This window comes from Nelumbo lutea, chromosome 3 (assembly GCF_056320005.1).
Source record: "Nelumbo lutea isolate HS-2025 chromosome 3, American lotus-T2T, whole genome shotgun sequence".
Taxonomy (NCBI): Eukaryota; Viridiplantae; Streptophyta; class Magnoliopsida; order Proteales; family Nelumbonaceae; genus Nelumbo; species Nelumbo lutea.
The window spans coordinates 31710509-31723569 of NC_142686.1; the positions used below are offsets into that span (position 1 = coordinate 31710509).

The window sequence follows — 13061 nt, forward strand, 5'->3', positions numbered from 1 at the left end:
TTGATCACCATTCCGCTTGTTCTGTTCCATGTACTTTGCACGGGTTGAAGAGCAAGGTGCCAAATGGGAATGGGTTACCCCTGTTGTGTAAGTCAGGATGGTCACTCGGTACCCCTCCAAATAGAAAGCGTGGGATTAAACTTGTAGAACCTAAGAATGGCAACAGGTTGGGTTTGGGGTGGGGATCATATTCCCCATCCCCAACCCTGACTCTGAAATTAACCCCCACCCCTATCCCCAATTCCTGTCGGGGATAAAATTTGTCCTCTATCCCCGATCACCAAAGGGGATGGGTTTCCCACAGGGACCCGAATCCCCAAAATTTTTTAGATAACTGTATTTTTTTTTGAAAAGAAATATTTAAGATAAATAAAAAAATTAAATTATAAATAATGTCTTAAATATGTTTTGATATATATATATAATATAATATAAAGGGTAATAATATAATATTATACATTAAATATAAATAACATATATATAATTGGGGCGGGGACCTCAATCCCCATCCCCATCCCCATCCCCGCCCCGCCAAAATCGGGTCGAGGAAGTTGGGTCCCCATCGAAGATGGGGAAAATTGCCATCCCTACTTTCTGTGATATGGTTAGGGAGTCTCACGTGCACCCTACTCTGCCTGACCCCATTTCCCCTATAATGTGTAGTGTGTAATATCCAAAAAAATAAAGAAAGAGAAAATACCAGTCATTGGCGATTCCTCTTTAGTGATTACCCTGATCTTTCTATGGCAAACGATCATGGTCTCCCCTCAGCCCAAGGATAGCATGTAAATTGTTTCATGTTCCTCCCTATCAAACAACTATCAAGAAAGTTCATATTCCATCCTCCACTGGAATTCGATATATCCGTTACTCTTAGCTTTGGATATTGCATTCTACAGTTATCGTTTCCTTGTTGTATCCCATTTGAGAGTGAAGGAACTCCTGGATCTTCATCAAATACATGAACATTCCATCAGTCTTTGATTTTTTCAGGAAAAAAAAATCACTTCTTAATTTCTCTAGTTTTTCAGCATTTGCCTCTACCATATTGATTGCATGGTATTCTGTGGTTATTGAATGCATAGGGGCATCAACTGGTTGGGTCTAGGCCAAGTCTGCATAAGCCACATGGGCCCTATTGTATACAGTTAAGAGTTGATTAGGTCCAAAAGCATACACCCTTTCCCTGTTCTCACCATTACCACATTGGCTCTCTTCTGACTTCAATGTATAATCCAGAGTTTGTAGTTAGTATGTGGCTTTTTATGTGACTAATAAACTGAAGTTCCGTTCGAATAAGCCTCAAGGTTTGTGCTTTCAAAGCCCAAAAACAAAACGCCCCATTTTCAGGCTTTCTGCTTTAAGGATCAAAAGTATCTTGACTTATGGATTATTGTGTTTTTGAAAGTACAAGTGTTACCAAATTGGGACCCAATTTGGATGGACCTGGTTCTTAATCAGGTACGTATAGGATGGATCCAATTGTTGAATGGATCCAACATCTTGGATAGAGACCCTATGGTGGTGGACAGGTAAGTGGAAATGTTCAAAACTGGGATTATGGGGCTGGTTTAATGGTAGAATGGATGTTAAGAGTCTGGTCAAGAAAATGACTGCAATTTGAACTGTTCAATCTGACTTGATCAAGGGGTGGGCCATAAAGCTGTGCAAAGGGAAGGTGTAGCAATAACAAAACAAATATTATGTTATGAAAATGCGCAATAACACTATAATGAATTGAACACAATGGTGTTTGTGCAGAACCTAAAGAATACAACTAGTAAAATAGCAAAAGCAGAAGAAAGAAGGGGATGATAATAGACATAATAGATGATCTAAGAAGAATAGACAACAAATTGGAGAAAGGATATATCCAAGAAATGATTCCATGTAGACTTCATTCAACTATCCATATAATTTATACCTCTAAATGGGCCATAGTTTTAGTTTAATATAAGAATTCAGCCAGCAAGAGGCCATTGCTTGGTGTAAATTGTAATGATAAAATATCAGGCTGACAATGGATGTGTAATAAGAATGTCAAAGGTTAATTCTGTATCAAGTCTACCCCTCCGAAAACCCCAGATACTTGGGCTATATATTAATAGACTTTTTATAAGAATTCTACCAGCACTTGAAAGCTCCTCAATTTTTCCTTTAGGCTGTTGTTTGGTTTCAAGGAAAAGGTATAGGTTTCCCTACTTGAAACCAAACACAGCCTTAAAGTTATCCTAAATATTCTGTAAAAGGGAGTTTTGAGAAAATAATTTTACTTAGAACATGTAGCTGCAAAATTAAGACAGCATTAATCTCCAACTGTACTCAACTCAAGACCTGTTAAAATTAAGAGTTTTTAAAACTACCAACACTATCCAAGCTTCTTAAAAGACTTTAGCAAAGGTAACAGGGAATATTGAGAGGATACATCTCGACTCATTTTAAAGGTATTAACTTATTAACTTATTAAACTTATACAATGATTTCTGATAACAAAAAAAGATAGGAAAAGTATTATTATTTGAAACAATGGCGAGGTTTGTACTGTAAATACTTGTATTCTTTTGACAAGTACCTAACATTTATATTAATAAAAAAGCAAAATACTCTACAAATATAGTGTATTAGGGCTCTCTAAAAATACTTCTCAAGTTCTTTCTTTACAATATCGATGGCATCATTGGGTAAATTCAATTCAACTTCCCAGAGGTTCAGATAACTTTAGTCTATGACTCCAGCCTAGACTCTAGTACCTATTGCTTCTTGTTGAATGATCCAAAGGCAGTCCCTCTGTAGGCTGTAGCAACCAAACATGGTAAAAGACAAAAGATGGGACCCATCCAGGAGAATTATCTTAGCTGAAACATATTAGCCTAATAGATTCATCCAAAAATAAGATAAAATAAAATAAAACAGTCTAATGACCATTTTTCTGAGCAGCTTGCAATATTTTTCCTGGTGAGCATTGTAAGAAGGGATTTGATTAAAGGGATCCAACATGGACATGACCAGTATCACTGGCATTAGTGTCCTGATCAACCAAAAGAATGTGATATAAAAGATCAACCTCGCTGAACATAAAACATTCTACACGAGTACCCAAGAAGTTTCACTGATAAACTGCCAATACAAAGAAAAAACCAAAAAAAAAAAAAAAAAAAAGAAAGATGAAGATATTTTAATGATGCAGATTGTGCTTTGAAAAGATGCAGAGCATTGGATTAGGGGTGATGATCATAGGCCCTTTGATAAGGGGCATAGCCTAGGCCTAGCCCTACATGTGCCAGCGCTTCGCTGGGCTTCCAGGCCCACAACTTTCAATATATTGTATATATAACATTCTATATCATAAAATAATACCTATATATACTCTATAATATAATATAAAACACACACACACACACATATAATATACACATATATTGCAGGCTGGCTGGATTACTCCTACATGGACTCACAAGAGCTGAGGAATGAATATTGACTGTCCAATAAGTTATCACACCATAGAAATGAACATCTGTTTTTGGTAATACATTTAATCTAAGATAATGTAGACAGTGACTCTAGCACAGTTACATGATTCTATACAGAACACTAGTCGTTATAATCTAATAGATACTTCCACTCCTTACTAGAATTCTAAAATTTATGAATTGGGATGCTCTATCCATTAAGTTCAAGATAGCTTACTAATCTATGGTTAAATCCTTGTCATTCAATAATGGCAGTAATGTCTTGACAAGAGTCAAACTCATTGCATTGTTCAAGTGCTTGGTGGAAGCTGGCCATATTATGAGGTGACTGAGGTGAAAGAAGGCCTCCCCCAAACAAGGGTGGAACTGCATGGTCAAGAGTAAGAGTGTGATGCCTCTTACGTACTGCTCGAGCAGGAGGCTCTGTGGGTACCACTATAATCCCTTCTTCATTCACCATTGAAGATAGTTCGACCCTCTTCCGCAAGCTTTCAGAAAAACGCTCCTCCCGCATTCCTCCATCCTTTTCCATACATCATTTAAAAATCTTTGTCAGAAGAAATGATTGGCTATTCCACTAATTAACAAGCTTTACCTCAAATTCTTGGGACCCACTAAAAAAATTCAATAGTTTGCATGTAACATTTATAGTTCCTAATAATATAATTCTTAAAAATAGTTATGGAAAATTTACAATCAGTCATTGTTTTTCTTTTTGGGGATGGAGGAGGTGGTAACTAAGAAAAATTGATCAAGCAGGTGACCAACTAGAGATGACTAGCAATATGTGATTTCTAGTGGAAAAGAAGACACTTCATGCCACAGTTTTTTTTTTTCTGTATATTTAACAGAAATGTTATACCCGTGTCATAATGGTATTGCAAGAATCCAAAATTCAAATAAGTAGCTAGGTATCTTTCTATGTTATTATCAATACAATACATGCTTTATGTTACACAAATTGTTATATAGAAAACCATGTCAACGCAAATGCCATGTTGCAATGAGAAAAAGTAGTTGCTACTTGGTCAGGAGTAAAAAGATTTTTTCTGATGAATATCAGGGGTATAAAAATTGACTCTGGATCTTTGGCACCAAATTCAAGTCTTGTTAATTGAAAGTCATCAAGTCAAACATTTGTGCTTTATTAGATTTGTGGAATCATTTTCCATTGGTAACCTGAGTTGTATGTTTATCTGGTGGAAGTTATTTAGGGTCTCTCCAGCAAAAGATCCTATGGTCAAATAAATGTTACCACTCATACCTTGTGCTAGATAGTGGTGCAACTTGGGTCAGGTTAGGTTGAGAAATTTTCAAATTTTTTATGGGTCAAGCCCAGCCACAAGTATGATGTAGTTGAAATTCTTTAAATCAGGTAACCTGACTTACACTGCTAGTGGTGGATTATGAAATTCGTTAATGGAAAAGTTAAGGATCACCTATCATGCTCATTAAAGAAGATATAGAGAAGATATCTCCAAGGTTGAACTTCAGAATCCTCTGAAAGAGACACCCCTTCTTATCAGAAGAAAACTCATCATTTGGCTCTTATCAATTTTGTAATGAGGATGATTATCATGGGATTGAAACCTTTTACTAGATGTATGGTCCATGGTCCAAAAGATGGATCCATAGCAGGTGAATGGTTTGATGGGACTAATAAGACAGAAGCCACACACACAGAGGAGAGAGAGAGAGAGAGAGAGAGAGAGAGAGAGAGAGTGGGGCATCGGGTCAACACATTAGTAATGCAGTAACTTTTGATGTGGTTGTTCCTGGCCTCACATGACTAATGGAAATCACTTCAATGCAAAAAACATTGCACCATTAGTTCATTACTTCTGAGCACCACAGAACTTGTTCTATCCTCTAACAAGGAAAGGATGGTACTCGAGCAGAGCTAGTATTCAGCTGAAGCCTGAATTTCTACTGAGATTATACTTGGCTATCCTTCCTATTATTAATATTCTCTGCAAGCATCTATCACAAATGTCATGGCACTAATCTCATTGTAAACACAGTGTGGAAAACCACACTGACTTACTTTCCAGTGCCCATGTTCCTTTGCATTTCTGGCTTGGAAGCAAAAGCACACAAGCAAGCTCAAAAGCAGAAGAATGGACAGGTTTCATAACAACCACCACTAACAGACAATAAGACAGAGAGCAATAAAAGCCATAGAACCCTGGTTGATTTTTATTAGAATTATGGGATATCTGGGATTGAACTATTTTCAATCAGATATCCAGAACCCCAGAGGACATCATTCAATGCAGCAACCACAGATGTTACTTGTGCATAGATCAGCTGATCAGCATCAAACATGTAGATGGGCCTTGCCACCCACTAATTTTGTCAAAATTAACAGTCCTGCCTCATTGATGTCAAAGTATGTAAAAGTGGCATTAAACTTGTTGTCAGAATGGCTACTGGCTTTCTGATGCAGCACAAGGATCCATATTCACAACAGCGTTCCTGGAGTATAGCTATAGAGCTCTTCAGCCAGATTGCCAGAGAGCTAAGGCTTGCCACAGTTATTTTAGAACCCAATGGAAGAAGTTATGGAGGTGATCCATGTGCCAGGGTACTATGGGAATGCAGAATTAGTAGCAAATCCTCTGATCTACTGCACTGCTTAAGAGACACCCTATGGGTTGTTTATGTTTTTATGCTCTTAGGGATCGACACTGTTTTGCATGGTAAGGACCCTTTGCAGAGCTCATACCATGGTAGCTTCCCCATGTGTCCCTGACATCTAAGGGGACATTTCTTTGCCTGCTCATAAGAAGGCCTTTTGCCTCCATAGTTTTCTCTTTCCAGGCATTTATTATTTCCCTATATGCGCACTTCTTTTAATTCCAATTTTAGAAGGAAAAACAATCACAGTGTATCTCTATCCTTCATAGTCATTGCTTAATGTAAGTGGGAGTGGGGAGATGAACACAGCTGGAATAGTCGTGGCATTTCAAGAACCAATATTAGAACCTTTAGCATATCAAATAATAACCATGCCGATAGATCACAATCCCAAGATTACAGGAACGAAGAGATAATTAACTAGCATGAAACACGAGATGCCAACAAGTAGTTGAAAATCCAACCAAAAGTGTGAATTTAGAAAAAATAAACAGGATATGCACTTAAATTCCAGAAAAAAGTTGCTAAAAATCAAAAAAGGAGTTCGCATCATGTCTAAGAGTTTAATGTTCAGCTTTCTCTTCTTTCATGTCCCCTACCTCTAGTTCCAACAGATTGACAGACAGGCAGAATAAAAGTTATGGAGCAACTCCCATACTTCCAAGACAGGATTGTAGAAACAACAGACAAAACAGGAACTGCTTTAATTATAGTAATAATAATATTCATGAATGCAAAGTAAATATAGAAGAACAAGTATAAATTAGAGTAGTTTCAGACAAGACCCCAGAACAGATAAAAAGAAACCAAAAAATGAGCACTGGAAGCCCTTTAATAAACATAGAACATGATATCAGAAAAACCAACAAAGAGACAAGGCAAGGATTTCTTACATTTAGAACTGAAGAACCCGAAATCGGGCACTTCACGGGTCTGTCTTCATCAGACGGCTCGATGGGGTGGTCTATTGGCTTGAACTCGGCAGGGTGGTCTATTGGCTTGAACTCAACAGGGTGATATTCTGTAGGCCTGAACTCAACAGGGTGGTATTCTATAGGCTTGAACTCAACAGGATGGCATTCTGTTGGCTTGAATTCGAGGGGGTATTCCATTGGCTTGAACTCGAATTCGACCTCCATTTCCTGACCTCTCGTACTGACACCACCGTTGCGGCCCTTCTCTCCAATTTCCTCTCTCAATGGAACTTGGGTTTCTTTTTCGTCCTGAAATAAAATCACAATAAAACCAACAAACAGAAGAAACCTGGGAATTAAATCCAAGAAAACCCACAAAAATCTAAACACCCAGAAATGTTAAGATTGAAAACAAAAATAAGAAAAGGAAGGTAGGCCTTACAAATGCATCTCCACATGAAAAACCCATTGGGGAACAGGCATTAGTTCACCCCAGAAACACAACCACCATCAAGAACTCGAGGGGGGGGGGGGAGAGAGAGAGAGAGAGAGAGTAAAACAGAAAAGAAAAGGACAGAGTAAGAGCACATGAAAAGAAGTAGTAGCACTGGTACAAGCCACCAGAGGGGAGAGAGAAACACACACAGACAGCGGTGGTTCTGGTGCTGTGGGATCGGCTATACATGGAAAACGAGAAAAGATTCCCACCATTTTTAACCTTTACCTCTCTCTGCATCTCTGCCTTTTCTCTTTCTTGCTTTAAGCACAGTATTGGTTTCCTTGAAAAACAACAGAAAATGAGACTTTTTCGCTTTTCATGTAATGTATTCAGACATTTCTGAGAGGGAGAGAGCAGAAGCAAGAATAGGCTAACCACACCTTCCGCCCTTCCCCGCCCTTCCCGCCCTTACTAGCCGTTGTTGTTCCATTTTTTCAATGTGAAGTTTATGGCGTACACTCCTCCTCCTTATGACGCACGATACGTACGCCTGTCCTTTCTCTTTTCTTGGCCATATCTTCTGTCCTTTGCTACAATCCGTAGATGGGTCTTAGTCCCTAGCTTACAACGTGGCAATGTAGATAGATTTGGGGCCCACACAGCAATTGAGATTACGGGTCACGATACAGGCTCAAGTAGATCTGATCCTGATTTTGGGTCCACACAGGATCAGAATCATCAGATCATCAAGATCTTTGTCGTCGTTAATCACTTAATCCTTTGGCGGGACCGGGACCCATTCGGTGCTCGGATCTCGTGCTCTCAAGCTCCAACCATTTGCTAGTTCGTGGGCCCCATAACCCATCATAGTGGGCAATCAATTTAAAACAAGTCATACGGACGCGTGAGCCCCACTTATGGAGCTGACGTGGTGTGTTGTGATTGGCTCATTATTATAGACGTCTAGACGATTAGAACTCGGTCTGAACCGGAAGAACCGAGCATTGCCAGATTTGCTCCGCAAAGAAGTATCTTGGTGGGGACGTGGGGTCTAAAAGAAAATCTTGTTAAAGAAAAAGGTGAAAAAGGAAAAGAAAAAGGGAGAAATCCTAGTGGCTACTGGCTAGTGAGATGATATTACCTTTTCTTTATTATATTTAATTATTTATTTTTCTCCAATGTCTGAACCGTGATTACCTTGATGCTATATTTGTGAAGTTTGTCCGGGTCGGTTTCAAAAGAAACCAGCCTGGTCCGTTTACCAGTCAGTGATGGACTGATGGTAATTGATGAAGGAAGATTTGGTCTGACCTCTTTATTATGAGACACGTGGTAGAAATGACAGCTCGGCAAAAGGGGTCAAGCCTAGGCGGGAACAAGGGGACACACTTCGCCGAACTAACCCACCTTGCAACAGCTCGGGATAGACTTCGCCGAACTGACCACCTTGTAACAGCTCGGGGTAGACTTCGCCGAATTGCCGCCTTGTAACAGCTCGGGATAGACTTCGCCGAACTGACCACCTTGTAACAGCTCGGGGTAGACTTCGCCGAATTGCCGCCTTGTAACAGCTTGGGATACATTTCGCCGAACTGACCCACTTTGTAACAGTTGGGGGTAGACTTCGCCGAACTGCCACCTTGTAACAGCTCGGGACACACTTCGCCGAATTGACCCACCTTGTTACAGTTCGGGATACCTCCGAGCTCAAGACCGCCTCGCTCAGCACTTCGCATCATCTTCTAGGCACCAAAGCCAAACAAGTCGTACCATGCTTGACACCAGGGAAGTCCGTGCCCGAGGGCGCCACGCCTGACTGACTTGGGATCTGACGTTTTGGCAGCAGCACTCTAAACGGCCACCTGCCACCGCCACTGACGCCGCCATCTCCAGTTAGACGGTTAGGCAGTGACGGTTCTGTCTCAGCAGAAGGGACGATGGCCGAGTTGACAAGCGCAAGGGTAATCATACCCGATCTGACAAGGGCCTCGGGACGAGTATGTGAAGTGACTATAAGAGCCCCCTGCCCCCCGACAACGGAGGTATGCAAACTTTGCGCTATCTGGTATTACCTTGCTTTTGAAAGATTCTAACTTGAGCTTCGGAGCCTCTACACCGGGTTCCCCCCGGAGCTTTCCCATCTCTCCCGTTTCAGGATCCCTACTACCCCGTTCGAAAGCAAGGCAGCGGACAGCTAAGACCATCCGGATCGCGCTCCATCAATTGGCGTCGTCTGTGGGAAAACGCTTCAAAAAGCCTCCCTCCAAACTTCGATACCCCCTTTCTTCTTCAAAAATCCCAACACTCATGGCCTCCTCCAGCAACACCGGACGCGGCACGGAGACAAACGCCACCGGGGAGCAACTTTAGGTCCCCGTAGTGTGCGTTGGACAGTTCACCATCCCCCTTTCGGCGGATGGGATCCCCATCCTGAACACGCCACAAGCAGTGGCACCCGTAAACCCTCCTACCACAAACGTCCCCTTTCCTCTCCCCATTGAGACAACTTTCATTGAACCAACTGCCATCCCCCTGGCAGCTAGCCAAGACCGGTTGGAGGACCTGATGCAGTGCATGTGAGCAATGCAAGCCCAAATGCAACAGTTCCAGCAACACCAGCTTCACCAGCACCAAGTGCTGCACAACATCTCACAGTATCACTACCAACAGCAATTCCCCCAACTGCCACTGAACCAACCACTACTTCCAACTCGCCACCCCGCTCCGAGGCCGGTCAAGGCCTCCCCGCAGGATGGGCGCCCCCGCTAGGCGAAGGCCTCCCGGCCCCAAAACCACCCCAACAGCCAGGCCTCGTCCCTAGGCCGAAGAGAGAGAAATGTCATCCCCGCCTCGCAACCCGTGGGTGGGTCGGGAACCTCGCCCGCGAGGTCGGTACCCCGACGCTCCAAGCCCGAGCTCCCGCTCACCGAAAATCGATTCAGCGCCCTGGCGGCGAACTACCAGCACTCCGGGCCCATTGAGCTCGGTAACACGGAGGCCAGCAGCGCCAGCACAAGGCCCGCTCAACGGCGAAGGCGCCGGCGAAGTCGCTAGACCGCCACCCGCGCCTTGTCGGAACTCAGAGGCAAAGCCACGAGCTCGGACGAGGTAGGGGCTACCCCGGCTCTCTCCGTTCCTTCCCCCTCGCATCGGAACTCCTGGCAGTCCCCTTACCCAGAGACTTCAAACTCCCACCTCTGGACAAGTACGACGGGTCCTTCGACCCCAACGACCACGTTGACGCCTTTCAGTCGCAAATGCACATCGCCAGGGCTAGTGAATCGTGCATGTGCGTGGCCTTTACGACCACCCTTAGGGGGGTAGCCCGCACTTGGTACAGGAACCTGGCCCCCGGGTCGATAAAGTGCTGGGCCCAGTTCGTGCAAGTCTTCACCACACACTTCGTCACCAGCCGACGGTGCCGCAGAACAGAGGAAAGCATCTTCGGAGTGGTCCAAAGAGAAGGAGAGTCTATTCGGGGCTACATCAAGCGGTTCAACGAGGCATGCTTGCAAATACCACGGTTGGACCCCGCAGTGCAGCTCGCGGCGGCCAAAAGAGGGGTGACGCACAAAGAGTTCAAATGGCACATGGTGGCCAACCAGCCCGCGGCCGTGGTCGAATTCCTCAAACTCGCGGATAAGTTCATGAGGACTAAGGAAGAGATCAACCAACGAACCGAAGGCGGGAACAAGAAAAGAAAGAGAGAAGGCGAGCTCTCCAACCCGGTGAGTAGAAAAAACCCGACCCGGGAGCCAAAGCTGAACCAGTCCTTTCGGGCCCCCTTAGCAGTTCGGACGTACTACACGCCGTTGAACACGAGGCGGACAGAGATCTTAATGACGATCATAGCACCGAACAGTGTAATAACCTCCGGGATGAGATAGAGGGACTCATCCGTCGCGGATACTTGAGAAATTTTGTACAGCACAACAATAACAATAAAGCATGTCGGCAAGGGGAGCAAGAAAAGGATGCACCCAAGTCTAGCAACAGACCTGCCGAACCGTTGCAGAAGCAGCGTCCGGAAGAGAGGCCAGTTTGGGGAACCATCCATGTAATAGTGGGAGGATCCGTAGTAGCGGGGTGTACCTCGGTAGTAGCCCGGACTTCAGTTCGCGAAGTGGCTCTCGAAGAAAGGAACCCCCGAAAGAGGCCAAAGACCGAAGAGCCAATCGTTTTCACGGAGGACGACGCGCGAGGAGTCCACTATCCCATGATGATGCGCTTGTCATTAAGCTAAGGATCAGCGATTTCAAGGTCAGGCGCGTACTCGTAGATTCGGGCAGCTCAGCGGACATCCTCTTCAAATCGGCATTTGACCAGTTGCAGTTATAGAGGAGCGAGTTGAATCCCGCGAACACTCCCCTGGTAGGTTTCAGCGGAGAGGAAGTTAGGCCCCTCGGGAAAATAACTGTCCCTGTGGAAGTCGGCACATGGCCTTGTGCGGTCAGACTCAACCATGATTTCCTGGTAGTCGCGACCCCCTCCCCATACAATGCCATAATAGAGCGGCGGTCTCCACCTACTATTTGGCCATGAAGTTCCCTACGGACTTCGGTATAGGGGTAGCGCGGGGCGACCAGCTCAAGTCCCGCAAGTGCTACGTTGCCGCCCTAAAGGGAAAAACCAAGGCAGCCGACGACCTCGAGCTGGAGTGGCCGGCAGAGCAAGGTGAGGAGCGAGCTTTGCCCACGGAGGAAACAGTCGCAATCCAGACTTCAGCTACGGACCCAGCTTGCACACTAAGCATCGGAGCTTCCATCGAAGATCCCCTACGAACCGAACTGGTAAGTTTTTTACTCCAAAATTTAGATATTTTTGCCTGGTCCGCGGCCGACATGCCCGGCATTAGCCCCGGACTGATAACTCACAAACTTAATACTGACCCTGTAGTCAGACCCGTTAGACAGAAGAAACGCAACTTAGCCCCAGAACGCTGGAGAGCGGTCGACGAGGAGGTTGAAAAGCTCCTCGCAACAAACTTCATAAGGGAAGTCCACTACCCGAGCTGGGTGGCCAACCCGGTGTTGGTAAAAAAGGCAAGCGGCAAGTGGCGCATGTGCGTCGACTATACCGACCTGAACCGAGCTTGCCCGAAAGATTGCTTCCCCCTCCCCAGAATTGGCCATCTAGTGGACGCGACCTCGGGAAATGAGTTGCTAAGCTTCCTGGACGCCTACTCGGGCTACAACCAAGTTAGGATGGACCCATCCGATGAGGAAAAAACCAGCTTCATTACCGAGTTCGGCCTGTATTGCTACAAAGTCATGCCCTTCGGACTAAAAAACGCCGGGGCAACTTTCCAAAGACTTGTAAATAAGCTATTTCGGCCCCTGATTGGTACGAAGATAGAATGCTATGTAGACGACATGGTCGTTAAAACTCAGTTTTCACAAGAGTTAATACAAGACTTAGATTCTGTTTTCCAAATTCTGCGTCAGTTTAGTATGAAGTTGAATCCCAACAAGTGTGTTTTCGGCGTCACCTCGGGCAAGTTCCTAGGCTACATTGTCAATCGGCGCGGTATTGAGGCCAACCCGGACAAAGTAAAAGCCATTCTAGATATGAAACCACCTCGGAAAGTAAAAGAGGTTCAGA

General features: G+C 44.1%; 1 protein-coding gene across 1 annotated transcript; it reads right to left on the reverse strand.

The window, feature by feature from the left end:
- Positions 1 to 3461: 3461 nt before the first annotated feature.
- LOC148864032 (uncharacterized) lies at positions 3462 to 7959 on the reverse strand. The gene is made up of 3 exons (XM_088979780.1): positions 7464 to 7959; positions 7001 to 7330; positions 3462 to 3993 (listed from the first exon to the last, which is right to left on the reverse strand). Exons 1-3 carry the CDS (start codon positions 7488 to 7490, stop codon positions 3709 to 3711), a joined length of 642 nt encoding a protein of 213 aa, XP_088835906.1. The 5' UTR covers positions 7491 to 7959; the 3' UTR covers positions 3462 to 3708.
- Between the last annotated feature and the right edge of the window lie 5102 nt (positions 7960 to 13061).

What these genes read in the sequence shown, in the direction of transcription:
- LOC148864032 (XM_088979780.1), bottom strand. Translation starts at nt 7,490, where the DNA reads ATGGGTTTTTCATGTGGAGATGCATTT. An exon ending in TTTCATGTGGAGATGCATTT is followed by an intron (nt 7,331 to 7,463) that starts GTAAGGCCTACC and finishes ATTTTATTTCAG; the next exon opens with GACGAAAAAGAAACCCAAGT. An exon ending in CGGGTTCTTCAGTTCTAAAT is followed by an intron (nt 3,994 to 7,000) that starts GTAAGAAATCCT and finishes TGTATGGAAAAG; the next exon opens with GATGGAGGAATGCGGGAGGA.